This window comes from Entelurus aequoreus, linkage group LG19 (assembly GCF_033978785.1).
Source record: "Entelurus aequoreus isolate RoL-2023_Sb linkage group LG19, RoL_Eaeq_v1.1, whole genome shotgun sequence".
NCBI classification, from domain to species: Eukaryota; Metazoa; Chordata; class Actinopteri; order Syngnathiformes; family Syngnathidae; genus Entelurus; species Entelurus aequoreus.
In genome coordinates this window covers 13,727,189-13,754,688 of record NC_084749.1, presented here as the reverse complement: position 1 = coordinate 13,754,688, position 27,500 = coordinate 13,727,189, and the positions used below count along the sequence as shown (strand labels likewise).

The 27,500-nt window shown below is 40.7% G+C and overlaps 1 protein-coding gene across 7 annotated transcripts in view; it reads right to left on the bottom strand.

Moving 5' to 3' along the window:
• The window catches only part of elavl4 (ELAV like neuron-specific RNA binding protein 4), a 324,532-nt gene that overhangs the window by 205,206 nt on the left and 91,826 nt on the right, over positions 1–27,500 (bottom strand). Inside the window, exon 1 of one of the 7 annotated variants that reach the window (XM_062027932.1) lies at positions 22,756–23,003. The exons of the other annotated variants lie outside the window; for them this stretch is intronic. Coding sequence (XP_061883916.1) covers positions 22,756–22,779 — 24 coding nt within the window. The 5' untranslated portion in view covers positions 22,780–23,003. Of the gene's footprint in view, positions 1–22,755; positions 23,004–27,500 lie in introns of those variants that run through there. 7 annotated transcript variants of the gene reach the window in all.

Sequence of the window (27,500 nt, the reverse complement as noted above, 5' to 3'; positions counted from 1 at the left end):
GCCTATTGCCTACCATGTTTACCTTTTGTAAATACTGGAAAAGACCAACATTGTGTGTTGTTGGATGACATTTTGCTTTGCACAAGTAAAGGCAGGACTGCTTGTATCAGACATTTTAGACGCGTCGTGCTGATCTCCAACATATTTCCAGTATCAATATCGAATCACAACAGCCTTAAAGTGCATATTTCCATGCCCTTCAACAAAATACACTTTCAAATGTTTCATCAAGATAACTTTGCTATCTTTAGCCTTGCACAAAACCTCAGAGACAAACTTTTATCGCGCTCAAAAGCTGCCTTTTCACTCACACATTCCTTCATTCAATCCCTTTGTCTGATTTCCTTTTGCCTCGCTACTTACATGAGAAGAATCCGCCAGCTTTTGAGCACATTTTAAAACCAAGGCAAAATCAGCTACATTGTAAAAAAACAACAATAAAACACCACAGAGGAACACTGGTTCTCTTTTTAAAAACATATCAATTTGTAGCTACAATTTTCTGATGTGTTGTTTCCTTTTCATGCAAACAAACAACAATAAATCTTTGAAAACAAACTCAATTGGAGACAGTGATTAGAATTGTTTAGGAGCAGGGAGTAGGAAAGCAACACTCCCTTCAAATGGAATTGTGAAGGTTTTAGATCAGTCAAGTACTTGCATTATTATACAACATTGTGTATATATATATATATTTCCAAAAGAATAAAACATGAAATAGAATAGACTGAAAGAACACTTTTCTTTGACTAAAACAATGTACGATAAAGCATCACCTTTTTTTGCCAATCCTTTTTGATACAAACCTACATGTGTGCAATAAACCTTTTATGTGTGTACATCAGGGGTGTCGATTTTTCAAATTACTGTATTTTACGGACCATAGGGCGACGCACACAATTTTTCAGGATTCATGCAGATCCCAAATACAGATCAGCAGGTACCAGAAGGTAAGAAAAGTTGCTTTTGCATAATATTGCGAAACAAAACGCCAGATAATATGTCTTACCTTATATATACACACCATAATAATACTGGTATGTTGAAGCACAGTACAATCCATCAAGCGGTGTGGCTTCATAGCTTACCAAAGTCGTACTAAAACATTTTTGACGGATTTTTGAGCGCCATGTGTAATGTTCTATATTTTCAATGGAACATATAAAATGTTGGTGTTGTTTACTTGATTCATATTGTTACACATATCTCTTATGTATGACTGCCATCTACTGCTCACACTTATTTCACCATGTACCAAATAAAATTGCTTCGAAGTCGGTGAGAAAAACAGGAATTATTCCGTACCGTCAAATTTTGAGAAAAAAAATACATTTAAGTGCTCCTTATAGTCTTTAAAATACGGTAATATACATCCTTTTTTGTAGCGATTCTTAATCATTTAAAAAAATCTGTCCTGTCCAGCCACTCGGGCAAATCATATTGTTGATGTAGATGCCCATATCTGATACTTTAGAAAAAACAACAGTTGGATACTTCTATTGTTAACTTATTTGTATGTTATTTTATGAAATAATTGGGTAGAATTTTAAGTATATAAATATACACATTTATATGAGATGTTTCTATATTTAATGGAGAAATGTAGTTCATCATAGAACTGGCATCTAATGTTATTAAAAAAAGTATTGATTTTAAAATCAAGAATCGTTTTGAATTGAGAATCGATTCTGAATCGAATTGTTACCCCCAAGAATCGAATCGAATCTTGTGGTGCCCAAAGTTTCACAGCCCTACATGTATTTATAATTTAGTTTTATACGTAATACTGCAGTTATGCAATTGATTGATGGTTAAAAATGTGGATATTTGTGTGGAGCTGTAGTCACCTGAAATGGTTTTCACTTCACAGGTGTGCTTGAAGCTCATGGAGAGAATGCCAAGAGTGTGCAAAGCAGTAATCAGAGCACAGGGTGGCTATTTTGAAGAAACTAGAATATAAAACATGTTTTCAATTACGTTTTTTGGTTAAGTACATAACTCCACATGTGTTCATTCATAGTTTTGATGCCTTCAGTGACAATCTACAATGTAAATAGTCGTGAAAACATCCAAACTTTTGGCCTGTACTGCACGTGAATGGGTATATAGTAGTACTGCTGGACTTAGATCAGTACCTAAACAAAAGTACATTTACACACTAAAAAATAACCCAATTTTAACCCAACTGCTGGTTCAGAAATAGGACAATTCCCCTTATTTGAGTTATTTTAACTCAACATTTTGGGTCCATTTTTTCAACCCAACTTTTGCGTTGAATTATTTAACTAAAAAGTTGAGTTATGATAACTTAATGTTGGGTTATTCCCAACCAAACTATTGGGTCGAATTATTTAACCCAAAAGTTGAGTTATGCCAACTCAATGTCGGTTGATTCATAACCCAACTATTGGGTTGAATTTATTTAACACAAAATCTGAGTTATGCTCAATACAATGTTGGGTTATTACCAACCCAACTATTGGGTTGCGCAATTTAGCGCTCCTTGACCCAATAGTTGGTTAAAAATGATACATTTTACTGCTGGTTTGTCCTACTCCTTCCCAACTACTGATCAACATTATTTGTATTGCATTAAAATATGCTCAAAAGATATGAGTGAATTTTTTTTTAGTTGTCACAGTTGTTACTGCGTGGATCGTTCTCCCAGGATGCAGACGGTACTCCGGAGGCAAGGTGCAGGTAAGGAAATTATCTATTATTGGGATACAAACAAAAGAGCACCAGCGTGCTGATAGCACGGGAAGCTAACGGAATAGCGAACAAGAAAAGCTCAGCATGCAAACAGGCAAACAAAAAAACAAAGCTTAGCTCAGGAATCCAATTAGTAGCCGTGGTAACGGTTGCGTGGAAGCAAATAAGAAAGCCAGACTGAGTGTGGCGAAAAGCAGGGAATATGTAGCTCTCTGGTTAGTGCCCGGGTGCAGGTGAGCGCCCCGAACACTAATCAGAGGCAGGTGAAAACAATCTGCAGTCATGGCAACTACAACACAAAACCCAGGGGTGCTCAAAACAGGAACTAGCGGAGTCAAAAACTAAACAAACATGATACGTGCTCAAATATTTTCATGTACATAAGATGTGTGATTGTAAATAATGTTAATGAGATTAATCCTTAATAAAATTCCCTTCAAGAAAAAAAAGTATGTTTTTAATAAAAAAAAAGCTTTTTACCCAAAAATGCGTTACTCATTGAAAAACAACCCCAAAATTGAACAATTGTATTGTTGATAATAAAGGTAAATTATTGTTATTATTAATTATCAATAGTGTTATTTCCATTGGTATTAGTATTGGTCCATTTGCAGTGTAATAATGTTCATTGTCATTTCTGTATTATTATTTATTTATTTCACTAACTGCTTCTTTGCTATCACTTTTACCATCATTTTTGCACATATTTTAACTGGCCTGTCAAATCATTTTATGTTACACTACCGTTCAAAAGTTTGGGGTCACATTGAAATGTCCTTATTTTTGAAGGAAAAGCACTGTACTTTTCAATGAAGATAACTTTAAACTAGTCTTAACTTTAAAAGAAATACACTCTATACATTGCTAATGTGGTAAATGACTATTCTAGCTGCAAATGTCTGGTTTTTGGTGCAATATCTACATAGGTGTATAGAGGCCCATTTCCAGCAACTATCACTCCAGTGTTCTAATGGTACAATGTGTTTGCTCATTGGCTCAGAAGGCTAATTGATGATGAGAAAACCCCTGTGCAATCCCGTTCACACATCTGAAAACAGTTTAGCTCGTCACAGAAGCTACAAAACTGACCTTCCTTTGAGCAGATTGAGTTCCTGGAGCATCACATTTGTGGGGGTCAATTAAACGCTCAAAATGGCCAGAAAAAGAGAACTTTCATCTGAAACTCGACAGTCTATTCTTGTTCTTTTAGAAATGAAGGCTATTCCACAAAATTGTTTGGGTGACCCCAAACTTTTGAACGGTAGTGTATATGCCGCGATATTTCACATGTCCCTTCACATCATTTGATGTTACATGCCGCAATATTTTAAGTAGCCCGTCACATCGTTTCATATTGCATGCCGCGATATTTTATGTGGCCTGTTGCTTAGGCTGCTGCCCCCGCGACCCGACCTCGGCTAAGCGGAAGAAGATGGATGGAAAAATACCTCCAAAATTTAACCCAACGTACATCCACACGCACATTCATTATACAAACATACTGTATACACATACTGTACATATACATTCACTGTAAAAACATACATATACACATACTGTACATATACATTCACTGTACAAACACACACATACACATACTACACATACATTCACTGTACAAACACACACATACATATACTGTACATATACATTCACTGTACAAACACACATTTACACATACTGTACATATACATTCACTGTTCAAACACACATACTGTACATATACATTCGCTGTACACACATATACACATACTGTACATATACATTCACTGTACAAGCACACATATACACATACTGTACATATACAAGTACATATGCACACATACACTCATGCACATAATCACGTTTCATCAAACATATATCAACGTTGTTGCCCTAGGGTAAACTGGGTATAACACATGGCACACTGACAAAGCTTAACCTATTGTTACTATAACAATCTACAAGGTTAAGGTTGCTTCTCTTTCTTTATTATTATCAATAGCACTATTTCTATTGGTATTCATATTGCTACATTTTTAGTGTAATAATGCTCATTGTCATTTCTGTATTTTTTTTAAATTTCTTTTTTTAAATTTTCGCTAACTGCTTATTTGCTATTACTTTTACCATCATATTTGTACATGTCATATTTGCTGATGTTGCTCTGTTGTTGTTGTTGTTGTGTTTGCTGTTGTTGTTTTTGTCTCTCTGTCTAATCCCCCTCTTGTCCCCACAATTCCCCCCTCTGTCTTCCTTTTTCTCTCTTTCTATCCCCTCCTGCTCCGGCCCGGCTGCACCAAATGATAATATAAATACATTTAATAAAGTCAAAATACAAGGAAGGCAACAAGAGAAGTATCCTACACTTCTCTTTTGTAAAGTAAATCTGAACAGCCGATATGGGCATCTACATCTGCTATATGATTTGCCCGAGAAGCTGGGCAGGACATTATATAAAAAAAAAAAAAAAAAAAAAAAATTTAACCCAACACTCTCAACTCATAAATTGGGTTATCAAAATAACCCAGCATTTTTTTTTAAAAAAGTGTGTAGAGTTGATTTTTTTTGCTCAGATTTTTACAAGGATTGTGCGTCCGCGGGAAAGCTACTCGTGGTTTTTTCCCCCCCCCATCATCTCCACACCGAGGGCGGCGTGGCTGTTGATGACATAAGCGACGCGGCGCTAATGTGTCGATTACCCGGCAACAATGTTGCCATTTTGCGGCATGTTCACTTTCATGTTGAATGTATAATTCATCCGGCTACAGAAACGCATGAATGTTTAATACGTCGGCGGCATGGAGGCCTGTCGAAAGCCTGACCTTGAAACGTCCTTTAAACATCATTCCGCAACAGCCAGTTAAGCTGCCACACAACACACACTGTCTTCCTCTCTTACAACAAACAAGCCGTCTGCCCGCTGACGCTTTACGCCGCTGTCTGCTCAGGCTTTGTTTCCTGGGATGCAAAATGCAGATGAGACGAGTCAGACGCCGGCGCCTTTTTTGGGTTTTTTTTTTCGGGAGGAGCTGCCACTCAAAGCCCGACATCTGTACGCATAGCAAAACACACACAAGATACAGTGCGGGATGAGAGGCGGAGGGAGCGGGCGAGATAGCGGACGGCGGAGAGAAGGAGCGGCAAAGTGGCTAAGAAAGCCTTCCCCGTCTTCTCTTCTCCTGGCTGAACAAAGAGCGATATGCACATGAATACCTCTTTTCCTCCCACTGTGTTTTCCGCCGGGATATTTATTCTGAAAAGCGGCGGTGCACAACAAGGGCTCCGTCTCGTGTTTGCTAGTGGGCTGAGGCGCCGGCGCTCCCCAGCTGATTATGTGTCTGTCTGTAGCAGTTTGAGCCGCTGCCAAAGGAATTAGGTCTAGTATTTGTCAACGCGGCAGAACCGCGCTCGCATTTCTGCCTTTTGGAAAATGCAAAAAAAAAAAAAGGGCCCGACATTTTAAATAAATGAAGGATGTCGCCGTGGAAGCCTATTAAATTTTCAATGTGGAGCGTTTTGTGAGTCTTCATGTGTGTTTAGGCCTCGCACAAAAGGAATATTTAAAAACCAAAGCGTGCTAATTGGGACAGAGATTGTTAGAGCGGCGTCTTATTCACACAGGCTTTTAGCTCATTAAACGCTTCCATCGGGCCTTTCTTCACACACGTTTAAAGGCCTACTGAAAGCCACTACTACCGACCACGCAGTCTGATAGTTTATATATCAATGATGAAATCTTAACATTATAACACATGCCAATACGGCCGGGTTAACTTATAAAGTGACATTTTAAATTTGCCGCTAAACTTCCGGTTCGAAACGCCTCTGAGGATGACGTATGCGCGTGACGTAGACCGGGGAACACGGGTATGCCTTCCACATTGAAGCCAATACGAAAAAGCTCTGTTTTCATTTCATAATTCCACAGTATTCTGGACATCTGTGTTCGTGAATCTGTTTCAATCATGTTCATTGCATTATGGAGAAGGAAGCTGAGCAAGCAAAGAAGAAAGTTGTCGGTGCGAAATGGACGTATTTTTCGAACGTAGTCAGCAACAACAGTACACAGCCGGCGCTTCTTTGTTTACATTCCCGAAAGATGCAGTCAAGATGGAAGAACTCGGATAACAGAGACTCTAACCAGGAGGACATTTGACTTGGATACACAGACGCCTGTAGAGAACTGGGACAACACAGACTCTTACCAGGATTACTTTGATTTGGATGACAAAGACGCAGACGTGCTACTGTGAGTATGCAGCTTTGGCTTTTTTTTGCGTATGTACGTAACTTTTTTTAAATATATAAGCTTTATGAACCTTGGGTTAGGTGAACGGTCTTTTGGGCTGAGTGATTGTGTGTGTTGATCATGTGTTTGAATTGTATTGGCGTGTTCTATGGAGCTAGGAGCTAGCAGAGGAGCTAGGAGCTAGCATAACACGTACCGTACCTGCGCGTCACGTACGTAACTTTTTAAAAATATATAAGCTTTATGAACCTTGGGTTAGGTGAACGGTCTTTTGGGCTGAGTGATTGTGTGTGTTGATCAGGTGTTTGAATTGTATTGGCGTGTTCTATGGAGCTAGGAGCTAGCAGAGGAGCTAGGAGCTAGCATAACAAACACGCAGGTGTTTTTATGCAGGATTAATTTGTGGCATATTAAATATAAGCCTGGTTGTGTTGTGGCTAATAGAGTACATATATGTCTTGTGTTTATTTACTGTTGTAGTCATTCCCAGCTGAATATCAGGTCACCCCCGGCTCTCACAGCATCTTCCCTATCTGAATAGCTTCAACTCCCCACTAGTCCTTCACTTGCACTTTACTCATCCACAAATCTTTCTTCCTCGCTCAAATTAATGGGGAAATTGTCGCTTTCTCGGTCCGAATCTCTCTCACTTCATGCGGCCATCATTGTAAACAATAGGGAACTTTGCGTATATGTTCAACTGACTACGTCACGCTACTTCCGGTAGGTGCAAGCCTTTTTTTTATCAGATACCAAAAGTTGCAATCTTTATCGTCGTTGTTCTATACTAAATCCTTTCAGCAAAAATATGGCAATATCGCGAAATGATCAAGTATGACACATAGAATAGATCTGCTATCCCCGTTTAAATAAAACAAATTCATTTCAGTAGGCCTTTAAAGTCAATGGAAACACTTTTGCGGCAGTACAAAGTCGAACAAAACATACCCGCCTGGATCATAACAGTAGTCAAATATCAGTACGACGTCACCGGAAGTGTAAAGTACAGGTGCAGACAGGGCCGGCCCGTGGCATAGGCAGTATAGGCAAAATGCTAAGGGCGCCGTCCATCAGGGGGCGCCACGCCGTGCCACAAATGTTGGGGAGAAAAAAAAAAAAAAAAAAAAAAGTTGGTACTATTATTTCTAAATACAAAAAATAATCCCACGTTGATTAAAATGCAAAGTAAAGCCTATTTAATAGAAATATTATTTGTTACAACATTACGCTCCCCCCCCCTACCCCCACACGGTGCGCCCCCTCCCTTCCCTCCCTTCAACACAAGATGTCAAAACGGCCAAAACTGTCAGGTGCCCAGGGAAGAAAAAAGAGAAAAGAGGAGGAGAAACGAGAAAAAGACAGAGGTAGCAGGTAGGTAACGTTAGCCTACATGAAATTATTTGTCTGTTACAGAATGTGATAGTAACCTGGCTTTTTTAGCATTAAGCTAGCGTTACATGATTCGGCAATTGCTAATCAATAAATAGCTAGTTCTGTTTTAACGTCGGGTTAATATTGTGGAGGGGGCTAAATTGTTATGGAAAATAATAATGTAACGTTAGGTAATTACAGTACTCCCACCTTACATTCCTCAGGGACATTTGTATTAGATCTTTTAAGCAGGTGTTTTTTGTTTACATTGTTATTGCCTTCTGGTTAGCTAATGTTTGCCCTGCAGGTAATAGTCACTTTTCCACCCCTTTATATATTAGGTATAGTTGTAAGCCTAGTTGTTAAAGTGCACATCATTAATGTTAATTAAGCAATATCACATGAGAGGGAATGCTGTTTTTTAATTTGAGCACTGCTGTGATTCAGTTAAAGATAATCATAACATAACATTCTCATATAATATCTTAATTTGCTTTCTTTAAGTACAAAAAAAAGGTCAAAGACAAATCTATTTGGTTTCTTGTGAGTATATACACTTCACTGCCGATGTGGGGGGGGGGGGGGGGCGCCACCTAAAATCTTGCCTAGGGCGCCAGGTTGGTTAGGGCCAGGCCTGGGTGCAGACGCTTAGCAAACATCTAAACCACGGGTGTCAAATCCAGATGTGGCCCGCCACTTCATTTTCATATCATCCAGCCACACTTCACTCTTCGTCAACGGCACAGCAGTGGAGATCGTAAGCAGCACCAAGTTTCTGGTGGTGCAGATAACTGACAATATGACGCAGCCTCCGTAGCAAAACCTCCAGGTTCTGTCACAGCTTCTTCCCTCAGGCCATAAGACTCTTGAACTAGGGTTGTCCGATAATATCGGACTGCCGATATTATCGGCCGATAAATGCTTTAAAATGTAATATCAGAAATTATCGGTATCGGTTTATTTATTATCGGTATCGTTTTTTGTTTTTTTTTACTAAATCAACATAAAAAACACAAGATACACTTACAATTAGTGCACCAACCCAAAAAACCTCCCTCATTCACACTCATTCACACAAAAGGGTTGTTTCTTTCTGTTATTAATATTCAGGTTCCTACATTATATATCAATATATATCAATACAGTCTGCAAGGGATACAGTCCGTAAGCACACATGATTGTGCGTGCTGCTGGTCCACTAATAGTACTAACCTTTAACTGTTAATTTGACTAATTTTCATTAATTACTAGTTTCTATGTAACTGTTTTTATATTGTTTTACTTTCTTTTTTATTCAAGAAAATTTTTAATTTATTTATCTTATTTTATTTTATTATTATTTTTAAAAAATTACCTTATCTTCACCATACCTGGTTGTCCAAATTAGGCATAATAATGTGTTAATGCCACGACTGTATATATCGGTATCGGTAATTAAGAGTTGGACAATATCGGGATATCGGATATCGGCAAAAAAGCCATTATCGGACATCCCTATCTTGAACGCATCATAATAATCCCCTCAATTCCCCCCCAAAACGGATTAACTCGCTGGAATATAAAGACAATATAACATACATCCATAAACGTGGATGCATATGCAAAAGTGCAATATATTTATCTGTACAGTAATCTATTCATTTATATCTGCCCCTTATTGCTCTTTTATCCTGAACTACAACGAGCTACTGCAACATGTCGTTCTTATCTAAGTTGAGGTCTAATTTTATTTGGCCCTTAAAAGCCTGGAAATGAATATGTATCAATAAAGTACTGTAACTTTTCTGACTAAATGTATTCTTTCTTTCTATTTTAGGAGAAAAAAAAATGTACTCCATGTAATCGCGAATTATGTTAATTTAAATATTGTCTAATTATGCAAAAATATATTACCAACCATTTAAACCATTTCTGAAATAGAAATAAATACGAATAATAATGATTTCAAAGCTAGGTATCCATCAAATTGTGCAATGTAAAAGTAGCAATAGATTTCATGGTAAAATTGTTAATCTGACTGTGGTTTTTACCAGGATGTTAGCTATAAGGGTTACCATGAAGTTAGCATATTTCTCTAAACGAAAAAAAACAGTACTTTTTTTTAAACTGTAATAAACTGTGGCGCCGTTTTGGAATTTACAGTAATACACCGAAAAATCTACAGTTTTTCATTTGCGGTAAAACAAAAAACAAACAAACTGTAAAATTTCAGCCATTTAGACTACCAGGAAGTAGGCCAAACTACCAGTAAATTAGCCAGACTGTCAGGAAGTTAGCCATGAGGACTACCATGAAGTTAGCTGGAATACCAAGAATTTAGCCGGATAGACTTACTACCAGGAAGTTAGCCATGCAGACTACCAGCAAGTTGGACGGAATACCAGGAAATTAGCTAGACTACCAGGAACTTAGCCAAGCTACCAGGATGTTAGCCATAAAGGTTACCATGAAGTTAGCAAAACTACAAGGACGTTTGCCAGGATACCAGGAAGTTAGTCGGACAATGAGTAATTTAGTCATTTAGACTACCAGGAAGTAGGCCAGACTACCAGTAAATTAGTCGGACTGTCAGGAAGTTAGCTATGAGGACTACCAATTACTTAGCCAGATAGACTAACTACCAGGAAGTTAGCCATGAGGACTACCAATTACTTAGCCAGATAGACTTACTACCAGGAAGTTAGCCATGAGGACTACCAATTACTTAGCCAGATAGACTTACTACCAGGAAGTTAGCCATGAGGACTACCAATTACTTAGCCAGATAGACTTACTACCAGGAAGTTAGCCATGAGGACTACCAATTATTTAGCCAGATAGACTTACTACCAGGAAGTTAGCCATGAGGACTACCAATTACTTAGCCAGATACACTTACTACCAGGAAGTTAGCCATGAGGACTACCAATTACTTAGCCAGATAGACTTACTACCAGGAAGTTAGCCATGAGGATTACCAATTACTTAGCCAGATAGACTTACTACCAGGAAGTTAGCCATGAAAACTACCATGAAGTTAGTCAGACTACCAGCAAGTTAGCCATGCAGACTATCAGGAAGTTAGATGGACAACCAGGAAATTAGCGAAACTACCAGGAAGCTAACCAGACAGATGTTAGCTATACGGGTTACCATGAAGTTAGCATTTTTCTCGAAATGAAAAACACAGTACTTTTTTTATCTGTAATAAACTGTAACGCGATTTTGGCATTTACAGTAATACACCGAAAATTCTACAGTTGTTGATTCGCGGTAAAAACAAACAAATTGGCAGCTCAGGTGCTAACATTTTACTGTAAAATATAATTTTATTTTTATTTTCAGTAAAAAAATTAATGTACATTTTACAGTAAAATTCTGACAACTGAGCTGCCTTTTTTTTTTTTTACCATACAAACTGCAGTACTGTTTTTCCATTTACAGTAATATACACACAATTTTGAGGTGAAATTATTGCAACTTGCCATATTTTTTTTTACATTTTAGTTTTTAAAAAATCTACTAAGAAAATGCATTAAAAAATTGGGTAATACAACATTGGGTAAAAACTAATTGGCAGCTCAGGTGCCAAAATTTAACTGTAAAATTGCATTTTTTTTTTATTTACAGTAAAAAAACGAATGTAAATTTTACAGTAAAATTCTGGTAACTGGGCTGCCTTCTTTTTTTTTTTTTTTTTTTTTACCATAAAAACAGCAGTACTGTTTTTCCATTTACAGTAATATACACGACATTTTGAGGTGACCTCATTGCAACTTACCATACTTTTTTTACATTTGAGTTTTAAAAAAATCTACTAATAAAATGCATTAAAAAATTGAGTAATAATAGTATTCACTGTTAAAATCGGCCATCTGGGGCCAAACATGACTGCGATGTGGCCCTCAGTGAAAAGGACTTTGACACCTCTGGTCCAAACACACAAACACCATGAAAATGCAGCAAACTAGAAATCCTGCAATCACAAAAATGTTGCCGGATCAAAAACATAGCAAAGCAAAATGATGTAAATCCCAAAACACACACCCAGAGTTAGCCGGACTACCAACAAGTTAGCCAGAGTACCGTGAAGTTATAGCCAGACTAACATTAGGTAGGTCATGCAAACCACCTGGGATTTTGCCCGAGTATAGACAACCAAGAAGTTAGCCATGCTACAAAGGATTTAGCCAGACTCTCAGGAACTTAGCCAAGCTACCAAAACATTAGCCATGCAGACAAAAAAGAAGTTAGCCAGACCATCAGGATTTAGCCAGCCTACCACTAAGTTAGCCATGAGGACAACCAGCAAGTCAGACAGACTACCAGGAAGTTAGCCAGGTCACCACAAAGTTAGCCTGTCTCCAAGGATGTTAGCCAGGCTACCAGGAAGTTAGCCATGCAGACTACCAGGAAGTTAGCCAGACTAACAGGAAGTTAGCCAGGCTACCAGAAAGTTAGCTAGACTACAAGGATGTTAGCCAGACTACCAAGAAGTTAGCCAGGCTACAGGGAAATTAGCCAGACTACTAGCAAGTTAGCCATGCAGACTACCAGGATGTGAGCCAGGCTACCAGGAATTCAGCCGTATTGACTACCTGGAAGTTAGCCAGATGACCAGCAAGTTGGCAATACCAATGGCCAGGCTACCAGGAAGTTAGTCAAACGACCAGCAAGTTGGCAATGCAGACTACCAGAAAGTTAGCCCTGAGTACTACCAGGAAGTTAGCCAGACGACCAGCAAGTTGGCAATGCAGACTACCAGGAAGTTAGCCAGGCTACCAGAAAGTTAGCTAGACTACAAGGATGTTAGCCAGACTACCAAGAAGTTAGCCAGGCTACCGGGAAATTAGCCAGACTACTAGCAAGTTAGCATTGCAGACTACCAGGATGTGAGCCAGGCTACCAGGAATTCAGCCGTATTGACTACCTGGAAGTTAGCCAGATGACCAGCAAGTTGGCAATGCCAATGGCCAGGCTACCAGGAAGTTAGTCAAACGACCAGCAAGTTGGCAATGCAGACTACCAGAAAGTTAGCCCTGAGTACTACCAGGAAGTTAGCCAGACGACCAGCAAGTTGGCAATGCAGACTACCAGGAAGTTAGCCAGGCTACCAGAAAGTTAGCTAGACTACAAGGATGTTAGCCAGACTACCAAGAAGTTAGCCAGGCTACCGGGAAATTAGCCAGACTACTAGCAAGTTAGCCATGCAGACTACCAGGAAATGAGCCAGGCTACCAGGAATTCAGCCGTATTGACTACCTGGAAGTTAGCCAGATGACCAGCAAGTTGGCAATGCCAATGGCCAGGCTACCAGGAAGTTAGTCAAACGACCAGCAAGTTGGCAATGCAGACTACCAGAAAGTTAGCCCTGAGTACTACCAGGAAGTTAGCCAGACGACCAGCAAGTTGGCAATGCAGACTACCAGGAAGTTAGCCAGGCTATCAGGAAGTTAGCCAGACGACCAGCAAGTTGGCAATGCAGACGACCAGCAAGTTAGCCCTGAGTACTACCAGAAAGTTAGCCAGATGACAAAGCAAGTTGGCAATGCAGACTACCAGGAAGTAGCCCTGATACTACCAGGAAGTTAGCCAGACGACAAAGCAAGTTGGCAATGCAGACTACCAGAAAGTTAGCCGGACTATCAGGAAGTTAGCCCTGAGTACTACCAGAAAGTTTGCCAGGCTACCAGAAAGTTAGCCATTAAAGCTACCAGTAAGTCAGCCAGCCCTTTGGAATATTCATCTTTCAACACACTTGTGGGAATTCAAAGGTTGTTGTTTTCTTGATGCATTTGTTCAACCTTTAAAAACAGTTTGTGGTAAAATACTATTTCTTAAAATCTCAAAGATGTCTTTCCTATCCGCCCGGGCCTCACAAGGTAAACACTGCCAAAGGCGGTGATTTTCTGTATTTCAATAATTATTATTGCCAGAGTGAAATATTTCAAAGGAGCCTAAATCCTCCTCCTTAATGTTTCATTTTATGTAAATACTATTTCCTGGGGGCTAATAAAAAGAATGTATTCACCCCAAAAAATAAAACAACACAATTCACGTGCAGATACCGAGTGGGGAAGTTACAAATTACAGTTTCTGTCATATTTGAGAAAATAATGAACAAAGAGAGACCACAAAGCCAAGTTGTGCACTTTATTTCACCTTAATTGCTTTACATAATCCTTTAATGAACTAATTGGTTATTATGCCCATAATGTCGACTTAAACTGTGAACGTGTACTGTATGAACTTATTAATAGGGCGGGTTCTGTAATACTTCATATCTTTAGGCTATGTTTGACATACATATAGAACTCATCATATAAATACCAGTGTGGAGTCGTTTTAGGCACACTGGCAAGATGGAATAATTGAAGTTGTGGAGAGGCGGGGACACAAATATGAGCATATGCACAAATTACCGTACTGCATATCCACTGATATCTGCACTCACATGCACGTTAGATCTGATACATTAGCACAAACACACCCCCTGCTGGGACCTACGGGAGGTTTGATCTCAGCGGCACTTATAGCTACGAATGTGATAAACAGCAACTGTAACGTGGGAACGATAACAAATGCAAAAGTATGCAAATCGGAGCCTCGCAACTAGATCCACGCCTCTTCAAAAGGAATACGGTGGATTCTACGTTGCCCGCAAAATCACAAATTCGGGGGGGGCACAGGAAAAAGAGGGACAGAATGGGGAGGGCTGATAATTGAGATCTAATCTAATAACCACAACATAGGGTTAGGGTTAGGGTTGGGGTTAGGATTAGGGTTAGGGTTAGGCATAAAGAAAAATAGTTGGTTAGGGTAAGGGCTAGGGGTGGGGTTAGGATTAGGTTTAGGTTTAGGGTTAGGCATAAAGAAAGAGAGTTTGTTAGGGTTAGGGCTAAGGTTAGGGTTGGGGTTAGGGTTAGGGTTAGGTTGCAAATGTTGATCAGAATCAGAGGAGAATGTCAACATTAAAATAGCAGTCCGGTCTTTATGACAATCACAAAAAAAAGCCGGTCAGAAAGTGGCTTAAAGATGATCTGTAAAAAAAAAACCTATGCAACATTTTGACCAAAGAACTACCATTACATGTTAAGTAGACCAGTGTTTTTCAACCTTTTTTTGAGCCAAGGCACACTATTTTCCTTGAAAAAATCCGAAGGCACACCACCAGCAGAAATCATTAAAAAATGAAACTCAGTAGACAATAAAAAGTCGTTTCATTTTTGGATATGAATTCAAAGCATAACCGAGCAGGCATCACTATAGCTCTTGTCTCAAAGTAGGTGTACTGTCACCACCTGTCACATCACGCCCTGACTTATTTTGAGTTTTTTTGGTGTTGTTCTGTGTGTAGTGTTTTAGTTCTTGTCTTGCACTCCTATTTTGGTGGCTTTTTCTCTTTTTTTTGTGTATTTTCCTGTAGCAGTTTCATGTCTTCCTTTGAGCGATATTTCCCGCATCTACTTTGTTTTAGCAATCAAGAATATTTCAGTTGTTTTCATCCTTCTTTGTGGGGACATTGTTGATTGTCATGTCATGTTTGGATGCTCCACAGTAAGTCTTTGCTGTCGTCCAGCATTCTGTTTTTATTTACTTTGCAGCCAGTTCAGTTTTAGTTTCGTTCTGCATAGCCTTTGTGGAGAATGCATATATGTTTAAGAGTTCTTTCTTTATTCATAGTCATGTTTAAAGCAGCTAGTGTTTTTCCATTTGTACTCTTTTTATTTTTTCATTTTATGTCCGCAAGTAAACTGTGTGTGTTACCTTGAAGGCTTTCACTGTAGGAGTTGGGGTACTCCCTTGTATCTTATCTGTAGTAGAACAATGAGGCTGTATTCCTTTCTGGACAGATGCGGGCTTTCTTCGGATGCAAGAAGTTGTCTCTTGCGTTTGAATGTGAGACCAATTCGAGAAGCCGATATGAATGTATTGGTGTGGGCTAGTCTCCTGAAGCTTTAGTAAAACTTGATAATATTCCTATTCTGTCTTGATGGTCCTTCTTACTCTGCATATATGTCATCTGAAAGAATTTGGGATTGACCAGTGACTTTAATTTCCTGGGAGGGAAGACTGGTCAGACGCAACAATTTCCCTAAGCTTCAATGCCTTTTCTTAGGGGCATTCACCTTTTGTTTATTTTTGGTTTAAGCATTAGACACCTTTTTACCTGCACCCTGCCTCCCGCTGTTTCCGACATCTATAAAGCAATTAGCTACCGGCTGCCACCTACTGATATGGAAGAGTATTACACGGTTACTCTGCCGAGCTCTACACAGCACCGACCCTCAACAACACTGTGTGTAGTGCTTTAGTTCTTGTCTTTCGCTCCTATTTTGGTGGCTTTTCCTGTTTTGTTGGAAATTTCCTGTAGAAGTTTCATGTCTTCCTTACACGGTATACCCCGCATCTGCTTTGTTTTAGCAATCAAGACTATTTAAGTTGTGCGGACGCTATCCTTTTTTGTGTGAACATTATTGATCGTCATGTCATGTACGGATGTACTACGCCGTCTCTGTTCCACAGTAAGTCTTTGCTGTCGTCCAGCATTCTGTTTTTGTTTACTTTGCAGCCAGTTCAGTTTTAGTTTCGTTTTGCATATCCTTCCCTAAGCTTCAATGCCTTTTCTTAGCGGCACTGGCCTTTTGTTTATTTTTTGGTTTAAGTGTTAGATCCCTTTTTACCTGCACCCTGCCTCCCGCATATTGTGATCACGACAAACCATGTTCCCGACATCTACAAAGCAATTAGCTACCGGCTGCCACCTACTGATATGGAAGAGTATTACATGGTTACTCTGCAGATCTCTAGACAGCACCGACACATGTACGGGGATATATTTTGTGGACGCCATCTGCTCCACACCCTGTAAGTCTATGCTGTCGTCCAGCATTCTGTTTTTGTTTACTTTGCAGCCAGTTCAGTTTTAGTTTCGTTCTGCATAGCCATCCCTAAGCTTCAATGCCTTTTCTTAGCGGCACTGGCCTTTTGTTTATTTTTTGGTTCAAGTGTTAGATACATTTTACCCGCTCGCTGCCTCCCGCATATTGTGATCACGACAAACCATGTTCCCGACATCTACAAAGCAATTAGCTACCGGCTGCCACCTACTGATATGGAAGAGTATTACACGGTTACTCTGCAGATCTCTAGACAGCACCGACACATGTACGGATATATTTTGTGGACGCCATCTGCTCCACACGCTGTAAGTCTTTGCTGTTGTCCAGCATTCTGTTTTTGTTTACTTTGCAGCCAGTTCAGTTTTAGTTTCGTTCTGCATAGCCTTCCCTAAGCTTCAATGCCTTTTCTTAGCGGCACTGGCCTTTTGTTTATTTTTTGGTTTAAGTGTTAGATCCCTTTTTACCTGCACACTGCCTCCCGCATATTGTGATCACGACAAACCATGTTCCCGACATCTACAAAGCAATTAGCTACCGGCTGCCACCTACTGATATGGAAGAGTATTACACGGTTACTCTGCAGATCTCTAGACAGCACCGACACATGTACGGATATATTTTGTGGACGCCATCTGCTCCACACCCTGTAAGTCTATGCTGTCGTCCAGCATTCTGTTTTTGTTTACTTAGCAGCCAGTTCAGTTTTAGTTTCGTTTTGCATAGCCTTCCCTAAGCTTCAATGCCTTTCTTAGCGGCACTTGCCTTTTTTTAATTTTTGGTTTAAGTGTTAGACACCTTTTTACCTAACAAACCATGTTCCCGACATCTACAAAGCAATTAGCTACCGTTTGCCACCTACTGATATGGAAGAGTATTACACGGTTACTCTGCAGATCTCTAGACAGCACCGACACATGTACGGATATATTTTGTGGACGCCATCTGCTCCACACCCTGTAAGTCTATGCTGTCGTCCAGCATTCTGTTTTTGTTTACTTAGCAGCCAGTTCAGTTTTAGTTTCGTTTTGCATAGCCTTCCCTAAGCTTCAATGCCTTTCTTAGCGGCACTTGCCTTTTGTTTATTTTTGGTTTAAGTGTTAGACACCTTTTTACCTAACAAACCATGTACCCGACATCTACAAAGCAATTAGCTACCGGCTGCCACCTACTGATATGGAAGAGTATTACACGGTTACTCTGCAGATCTCTAGACAGCACCGACACATGTACGGGGATATATTTTGTGGACGCCATCTGCTCCACACCCTGTAAGTCTTTGCTGTCGTCCAGCATTCTGTTTTTGTTTACTTTGCAGCCAGTTCAGTTTTAGTTTCGTTCTGCATAGCCTTCCCTAAGCTTCAATGCCTTTCTTAGCGGCACTGGCCTTTTGTTTATTTTTGGTTTAAGTGTTAGACACCTTTTTACCTAACAAACCATGTACCTGACATCTACAAAGCAATTAGCTACCGGCTGCCACCTACTGATATGGAAGAGTATTACACAGTTACTCAACAACGGCACATTATTTGCGGATTATAATTACTGGTTTGCAAAAAATATTTTTAACCCAAATAGGTGAAATTAGATAATCTCCCACGGCACACTAGTAGTTGAAAAACACTGGTGTAGACCACAATGAAGTGTTTTAAAATATATTTTTAAAGAAATCATAATATGATGAATTAATGCGCCTTTTGTATGAAAATAGACATGAAAAGACCCGATCATTGGCACCTTATAATGCGAAAAAGTAGTTTTTATGGGAAAAATGTCTTCGCTTTTTGAAACCTAGGTAAGACGGTGTTGTTTTCCTTCAACGTTGAGAGTTTCTGCAACGGGGTATTGTCCAAAACCCTGTTAGTTTTCGGCGGTACGGTCATTTCGATCAGCGTCCGACGGACTCGCCATCCCAATCTTCCGTTTCTACCGCCTGGTCTTCACTTACATTTAATACGCCTCATATATTTCTGCCGGCTGCACAGCCGCTATAATAAATGCCTTATACAGCCTACCCTATTAGCATTGATGTGTAACCTTGGAGCTCACCGTGTTCTGCCTGAGGGTAATAGAGTCCTGCATGTTGGTATCCGTGTGTGTGTGTGTGTGTGTGTGTGTGTGTGTGTGTGTGTGTGTGTGTGTGTGTGTGTGTGTGATTGCCCAGGTACCCCACTGGCTCACATCTGAGGCCTCACAATCAAACACATACGTCCAATTCTCAGCAATTTCTTTCACCTTTCGGATCTGATCGTTCAATTTTTCTGCCCGCGTCCACGCTACTTCCCGCCGCCATCAATCATGTGACCCTGCTAAGCATCCATGCCCGGCTCGGCTGCAGAGCTCTCAGTCCCGGTCCACGAGCAGAGCGAGAACGAGATAGGCGGCGGCCCAATTAAGCATTTTGATTGAACGAAGCTTTAAAGCCAACACGCGCAATCACATGTTTGAATGTGCCACTCTGTAAAAAGTACAAAGGGGGGGTGACACAGGAAACAAATATGGCCCCCTTTTTTTTGTGAAGGTGATGAAACGGTTGCAATGTCGGAAGAAAAAACAGGGGGGAAAAAAAGAGGATGCGCGTGCGTGGAACTCCAACACGCCTGTACTAAGACAGGGTTTTTCAACCTTTTTTTGAGGCAAGGCACATTTTTTTCATTGAAAAAATCAGAAAGGCACAACACCAGCAGAAATCGTTAAAATATTTAACTCGATATTGACAATAATAAGTTGTTGTCGCAATTGTTGAATATGAATTTAAAGCATAACCAAGCATGCATCACTATAGCTCTTGTCTCAAAGTAGGTGTACTGTCACCACCTGTCACATCACGCCCTGACTTATTTGGAGTTTTTTGCTGTTTTCCTGTGTGTAGTGTTTTAGTTCTTGTCTTGCGCTCCTATTTTGGTGGCTTTTCCTGTTTTGTTGGTATTTTCCTGTAGCAGTTTCATGTCTTCCTTTGAGCGATATTCCCCGCACCTGCTTTGTTTTAGCAATCAAGAATATTTCAGTTGTTTGTATCCTTCTTTGTGGGGACATTGTTGATTGTCATGCCATGTTCGGATGTACTTTGTGGACGCCATCTTTGCTCCACAGTAAGTCTTTGCTGTCGTCCAGCATTGTTTTTGTTTACTTTGTAGCCAGTTCAGTTGTAGTTTCGTTCTGCATAGCCTTCCCTAAGCTTCAATGCCTTTTCTTAGGGGCACTCACCTTTTGGTTTAAGCATTAGATACCTTTTTACCTGCACACTGCCTCCCGCTGTCGTCTGCATATCGCGATCACGACAAACATCGACAAAGCAATTAGCTACCTGCTGCCACCTACTGATATGGACGAGTATTACACGGTTACTCTGCCGAGCTCTGGACAGCGCAGACACTCAACAACGGCACATTTGCCGATTATGTACCGTATTTTTCAGAGTATAAGTCGCACCGGCCGAAAATGCATAACAAAGAAGGAAAAAAACATATATAAGTCGCACTGGAGTATAAGTCGCATTTTTTGGGGAAATTGATTTGATAAAACCCAACACCAAGAATAGACATTTGAAAGGCAATTTCAAATAAATAAAGAATAGTGAACAACAGGCTGAATAAGTGTACGTTATATGAGGCATAAATAACCAACTGAGAACGTGCCTGGTATGTTAACGTAACATATTATGGTAAGAGTCATTCAAATAACTATAACATATAGAACATGCTATACGTTTACCAAACAATCTGTCACTCCTAATCGCTAAATCCCATGAAATCTTATACGTCTAGTCTCTTACGTGAATGAGTTAAATAATATTATTTGATATTTTACGGTAATGTGTTAATAATTTCACACATAAGTCGCTCCTGAGTATAAGTCGCACCCCCGGCCAAACTATGAAAAAAAATGTGACTTATAGTCCGAAAAATACGGTATGTATTATGTATTATAATTACTGGTTTGCAAAAAATATTTTTAACCCAATTAGGTGAAATTACATATTCTCCCACGGCACACCAGTGGTTGAAAAACACTGCTCTAAAGCACAGGTGTCAAACTCAAGGCCTGGCCCCGCCACATCATTTTATTTGGCCCTCGAAAGCCTGGAAATAACATGCGTCATTAAAGTACTTTATATTTTCTTACTAAATGTATTAGTTTTTTCCATTTTGACAGAAAAAAATACATGTACTCAATGCATGTTTTTTTAAACATAAATATTATAATGATCATACATTCAAACAATGTTCCTCATCCGGAAACAACAACATCGGAATGTGTCCCGTGAAAAAACGGAACTCTGTAATAACTAAAGTTCCTTGGGTGAATAATGTAATATCACTACACCGGTATGTTTTTAGCGCTTTCATGGCGAGTTTACTGACAGATATAAGTAAGAACTTTACACTACTTTATATTAGAAATGGCAACAGCGGAAGATGAAATCTCTCATAACAAGAAGATACAGATAAAGAAGCAGCTTATTGGCACAGACTACTGGCGGACGCGCGCAAATTTTCAGTACTTATGCAGATCCCAAATGCAGATACGAAAAGTTGCTTTTGCATATTATAGCGAAACAAAACGCCAGATAATGTCGCTTTCTGAGCGTCTCTTCAGGATGCGCCGTTTTGTGGGCGGGTCTTATTTACGTGGCTCACCTTCGACAGCGTCTTCTCCCCGTCATCTTTGTTGTAGCGGTGTAGCGTGCAAGGACGGGAGTGGAAGAAGTGTCAAAAGATGGCGCTAACTGTTTGAATGACATTCAGACTTTACTTCTATCAATAACGGAGCAGCATTTCCACATCCGGAAACAACCCTGCGTGAAAAATCGTCGGACCGGAACTCTCTAATAACTAAAGTTCCTTGGGTGAATAATGTAAACTCACTACACCGGTATGTTTTAGCGCTTTCATGGCGAGTTTACTGACAGATATAAGTAAGAACTTTACGCTACTTTACATTAGAAATGGCAACAGCGGATGATGAAATCTACCATAACAAGAAGATACAGAAAAAGAAGAAGCTTATCGGCACGGACTATAATGGCGGACGAGCGCAAATTTTCAGTACTTATGCAGATCCCAAATACAGATCAGCAGGTACCAGAAGGTAAGAAAAGTTGCTTTTGCATAATATAGCGAAACAAAACGCCAGATAATGTCTGCTAATGGGTGCCATTTTGCGGTCCTTATACACACACCAGAATAATACTTGTTTAATGCGCCGACAATCAATCAATCAAAGTGTATTTATAAAGCCCTTAATCACAAGTGTCTCGAAGGGCTGCACGAGCCACGGCGACATCCTCAGGGCAAGGAATAACTCAACCTGCCGCGCAAAGACGTCTCGTAGTAACTACGAGACGTCCTTGCGTGGCGCCTGCAGGTAGATATTTCACAACGCTGCAAAGGCAACCCACTTTAACCCTTTCCTCTCCTTCCCTTACACCTGTGCCTACCTGCACGTCGACGACAACACCGGAGGAACTCGGAAGTTAAAGAGCGCACGGAGAACACGTCGACAGAGAGAAATGTGTGCGTAATTAAGTGTAATGATAAGCCCGGAGCTTTTCTTCCTTACCATCTTAAACCCATTCCACTCCATTTGGGAGATGCCGGCGGTTGATCTTTCTCTCTCTCTCTCTCTTTCTCTCTCCTATTTTCCCCCACACACAGCAGCAACAACGCTTCTGAGAGACGCTACTCAATCCCCCTTCCCTTACTTTGCAGCGGCAGACCTTCCTGCTCGTTAATATTCTGTCCTCGGCGTCCCGGAGTCTCAGCGGCGAGCGGGGAGCAGCTTAGCGGAAGGTGCACGCGGCGCAGGCATCGCCTTCTTCCACAGATGCTGAGAGCAGAATGATGAGCTTGGATGCGAGCGCAGCCAGCATCAGCACCCCCCCCCCCAGTGCCCGCCCCTCCACCTCTCTCCTCCAATGTGTCGTTGGCGTCTGGGCTCGCCCCCTCCCTCGGTGTTAACACCTTCGCTCTCCGGCTGGCTCGGAGCCCCGGTCGGCACACGCCAGCCTCAGCCCTGCTTTTTTGGCAGAGAAAAAGGCTTTTTGAATCCCCGGCAAAGCAATCAATCGCCGCTCAGCTCGGGCGCCCGAGTGAGCCGGGGCAGAGCGACGTGAAGGCGAGCACGAGGAGAGTGATTGCAGCCTCGGGCGCTATGGTAATAGGATGCCTGCACAGCACTGTGTATATAAATGAGCTATTACTGAGTGGCCTCTCTGCATCTGCATCTCTGGGTGTGTACGCGGCCTTCACTGTCGCCATTCCAACATGCAACAAAAAATATAACCATTCCCACTTATACGAAAACATACCGTATTTTTCTGGACCATAGGGCGCACCGGATTATATACAAAACCTACTCAGTGGCCGCCCTGAGATCGGTAGGTCGTGAGTTCAAACCCCGGCCGAGTCATACCAAAGACTATAAAAATGTGTAATACTCTTCCATATCAGTAAGTGGCAGCCGGTAGCTAATTGCTTTGTAGATGTCGGGAACAGCGGGAGGCAAGGTGCAGGTAAAAAGGTATCTAACAGTTAAACCAAAAATAAACAAAAGGCGAGTGCCGCTAAGAAAAGGCATTGAAGCTTAGGGAAGGCTATGCAAAACAAAACAAAACCTGAACTGGCTGCAAAGTAAACAAAAACAGAATGCTGGACGACAGCAAAGACTTACTGTGGAGCAGAGATGGCGTCCACAAAGTACATCCGTACATGACAGGACAATCAACAATGTTCACACAAAAAAGGATAGCGTCCGCACAACTTAAATAGTCTTGATTGCAAAAACAAAGCAGGTGCGGGGAATACCGTTTAAGGAAGACGTGAAATTGCTGCAGGAAATTACCAACAAAACAGGAAAAGCCACCACAATAGGAGCGAAAGACAAAAACTAAAACACTACACACAGTGTTGTTGAGTGTGGTTGCTGTCCAGAGCTTGGCAGAGTAACCGTGTAATACTTTTCCATATCAGTAGGTGGCAGACGATAGCTAATTGCTTTGTAGATGTCGGAAACAGCGGGAGGCAAGGTGCAGGTAAAAAGGTGTCTAATGCTTAAACCAAAAAATAAACAAAAAGGTGAGTGCCCCTAAGAAAAGGCATTGAAGCTTAGGGAAGGCTATGCAGAACAAAACTAAAACTGAAATGGCTACAAAGTGCACAAAAACAGAATGCTGGACGACAGCAAAGACTTACTGTGGAGCAAAGATGGCGTCCACAAAGTACATCCGGACATGACATGACAATCAACAATGTTCACACAAAAAAAGGATAGCGTCCGCACAACTTAAATAGTCTTGATTGCAAAAACAAAGCAGGTGCGGGGAATACCGTTTAAGGAAGACGTGACATTGCTGCAGGAAATTACCAACAAAACAGGAAAAGCCACCATAATAAAAGCGAAAGACAAGAACTAAAACACTACACACAGTGTTGTTGAGTGTGGTTGCTGTCCAGAGATTGGCAGAGTAACCGTGTAATACTCTTCCATATCAGTAGGTGGCAGACGGTAGCTAATTGCTTTGTAGATGTCGGAAACAGCGGGAGGCAGGGTGCAGGTAAAAAGGTGTCTAATGCTTAAACCAAAAAATAAACAAAAAGGTGAGTGCCCCTAAGAAAAGGCATTGAAGCTTAGGGAAGGCTATGCAGAACAAAACTAAAACTGAACTGGCTGCAAAGTAATCAAAAACAGAATGCTGGACGACAGCAAAGACTTACTGTGGAGCAGAGATGGCGTCCACAAAGTACATCCGTACATGACAATCAACAATGTTCACACAAAAAAAGGATAGCGTCCGCACAACTTAAATAGTCTTGATTGCAAAAACAAAGCAGGTGCGGGGAATACCGTTTAAGGAAGACGTGAAATTGCTGCAGGAAATTACCAACAAAACAGGAAAAGCCACCACAATAGGAGCGAAAGACAAGAACTAAAACACTACACACAGTGTTGTTGAGTGTGGTTGCTGTCCAGAGATTGGCAGAGTAACCGTGTAATACTCTTCCATATCAGTAGGTGGCAGACGGTAGCTAATTGCTTTGTAGATGTCGGAAACAGCGGGAGGCAAGGTGCAGGTAAAAAGGTGTCTAATGCTTAAACCAAAAAATAAACAAAAAGGTGAGTGCCCCTAAGAAAAGGCATTGAAGCTTAGGGAAGGCTATGCAGAACAGAACTAAAACTGAACTGGCTACAAAGTACACAAAAACAGAATGCTGGACGACAGCAAAGACTTACAGCGTGTGGAGCAGATGGCGTCCACAAAATATATCCGTACATGTGTCGGTGCTGTCTAGAGATCTGCAGAGTAACCGTGGCGCTAACTGTTTTAATGACATTCAGACTTTACTTCAATCAATAACGGAGCAGCATCTCCTCATCCGGAAACACCCCTCCGTGAAAAAACGTCCGACCGGAACTCTCTAATAACTAAAGTTCCTTGGGTGAATAATGTAAACTCACTACACCGGTGTGTTTTAGCGCTTTCATGGCGAGTTTACTGACAGATATAAGAAATAACTTTACACTACTTTAAATTAGAAATGGCAACAGCGGAAGATGAATGTCACATAAGAAGATAGAGAAAAAGAAGACTATGGTGTCAGCACGGGCTACAATGGCGGATGTGCGCACATTTTCAGTACTTATGCAGATATCAAATACAGATCAGCAGGTACCAGAAAGTAAGAAAAGTTGCTTTTGCATAATATGGCGAAACAAACATTTTGACAGATTTTTGAGCGCTGTGTGTAATGTTCTATATTCTCAATGGAACATTTAACGTTTAGTGGCGTTTCTTATGTGTGACTGCCATCTACTGGTCACACTTATCAATACACCATGCACCAAATATAATAGCTTTGAGGTCGATAAGCACAACCAGAATTATTCCGTACATTAAGCGCACCGGGTTATAAGGCGCACTGTCCGCCGCTCCCAGTCTGTGGAACGCTCTCCCTGACCACCTGAGGGCACCACAGACTGTGAATGCTTTTAAGAAAAGGCTTAAAAACCCTTCTTTTTAAAAAAAAATCCTTTTTTTTTAGATATATGCATACTAGTTCTAGCTATTAGGCTGTTCTAGTTTTTTTTAATTTATTTTTATTTTCATTAATCTTTTTTTTCCTCCACACGACACCTCCGCTCCGGACAAGCTAACCTCCTCCAACCTCTGAGGACAAAGCTACGAACAATGGGAGACCGGGCTTTCTGCTCTGCCGCTCCCAGTCTGTGGAACGCTCTCCCTGACCACCTGAGGGCACCACAGACTGAAAATGCTTTTAAAAAAAGGCTTAAAAACCCTTCTTTTAAAAAAAAAAGCCTTTTCTTTTTTAGATATATGCAGCTTTTAGGCTGTTCTAGTTTTTATTTATTTCTATTATCTTTTTTTTCCTCCACACGACACCACCGCTACGGACAGGCTGACCTCCTCCAAACTCCGAGGACAAAGCTACAAACAATGGGAGACCGGGCTTTCTGTTCCGCCGCCGCTCCCAGTCTGTGGAACGCTCTCCCTGACCACCTGAGGGCACCACAGACTGTGAATGCTTTTAAAAAAGGCTTAAAGCCCTTCTTTTTTTATTTTTTTTATTTTTTTTAGATATATGCATACTAGTTCTAGCTATTAGGCTGTTCTAGTTTTTATTTTTTATTTTTATTAATCTTTTTTTCCCTCCACACGACACCTCCGCTCCGGACAGGCTAACCTCCTCCAACCTCAGAGGACAAAGCTACGAACAATGGGAGACCGGGCTTTGTGCTCCGCCGCTCCCAGTCTGTGGAACGCTCTCCCTGACCACCTGAGGGCACCACAGACTGTGAATGCTTTTAAAAAAAGGCTTAAAAACCTCTCTTTTTAAAAAAGCCTTTTTTTGTTGTTGATATATATGCATACTAGTTTTAGCTATTAGGCTGTTCTAGTTTTTTTATTTTATTTATTTATGTTTATTATCTTTTTTTTCCTCCACACGACACCTCCGCTCCGGACAGGCTAACCTCCTCCAACCTCCGAGGACAAAGCTACGAACAATGTGAGACCGAGCTTTCTGCTCCGCCGCTCCTAGTCTGTGGAACGCTCTCCCTGACCACCTGAGGGCACCACAGACTGTAAATGCTTTTAAAAAAGGCTTAAAAACCCTTCTTTTTAAAAAAAAAAAAAGCCTTTTTTTGTAGATATATGCATACTAGTTCTAGCTTTTAGGCTGTTCTAGTTTTTATTTATTTCTATTATCTTTTTTTCCCTCCACACGACACCTCCGCTCCGGACAGGCTAACCTCCTCCAACCTCAGAGGACAAAGCTACAAACAATGGG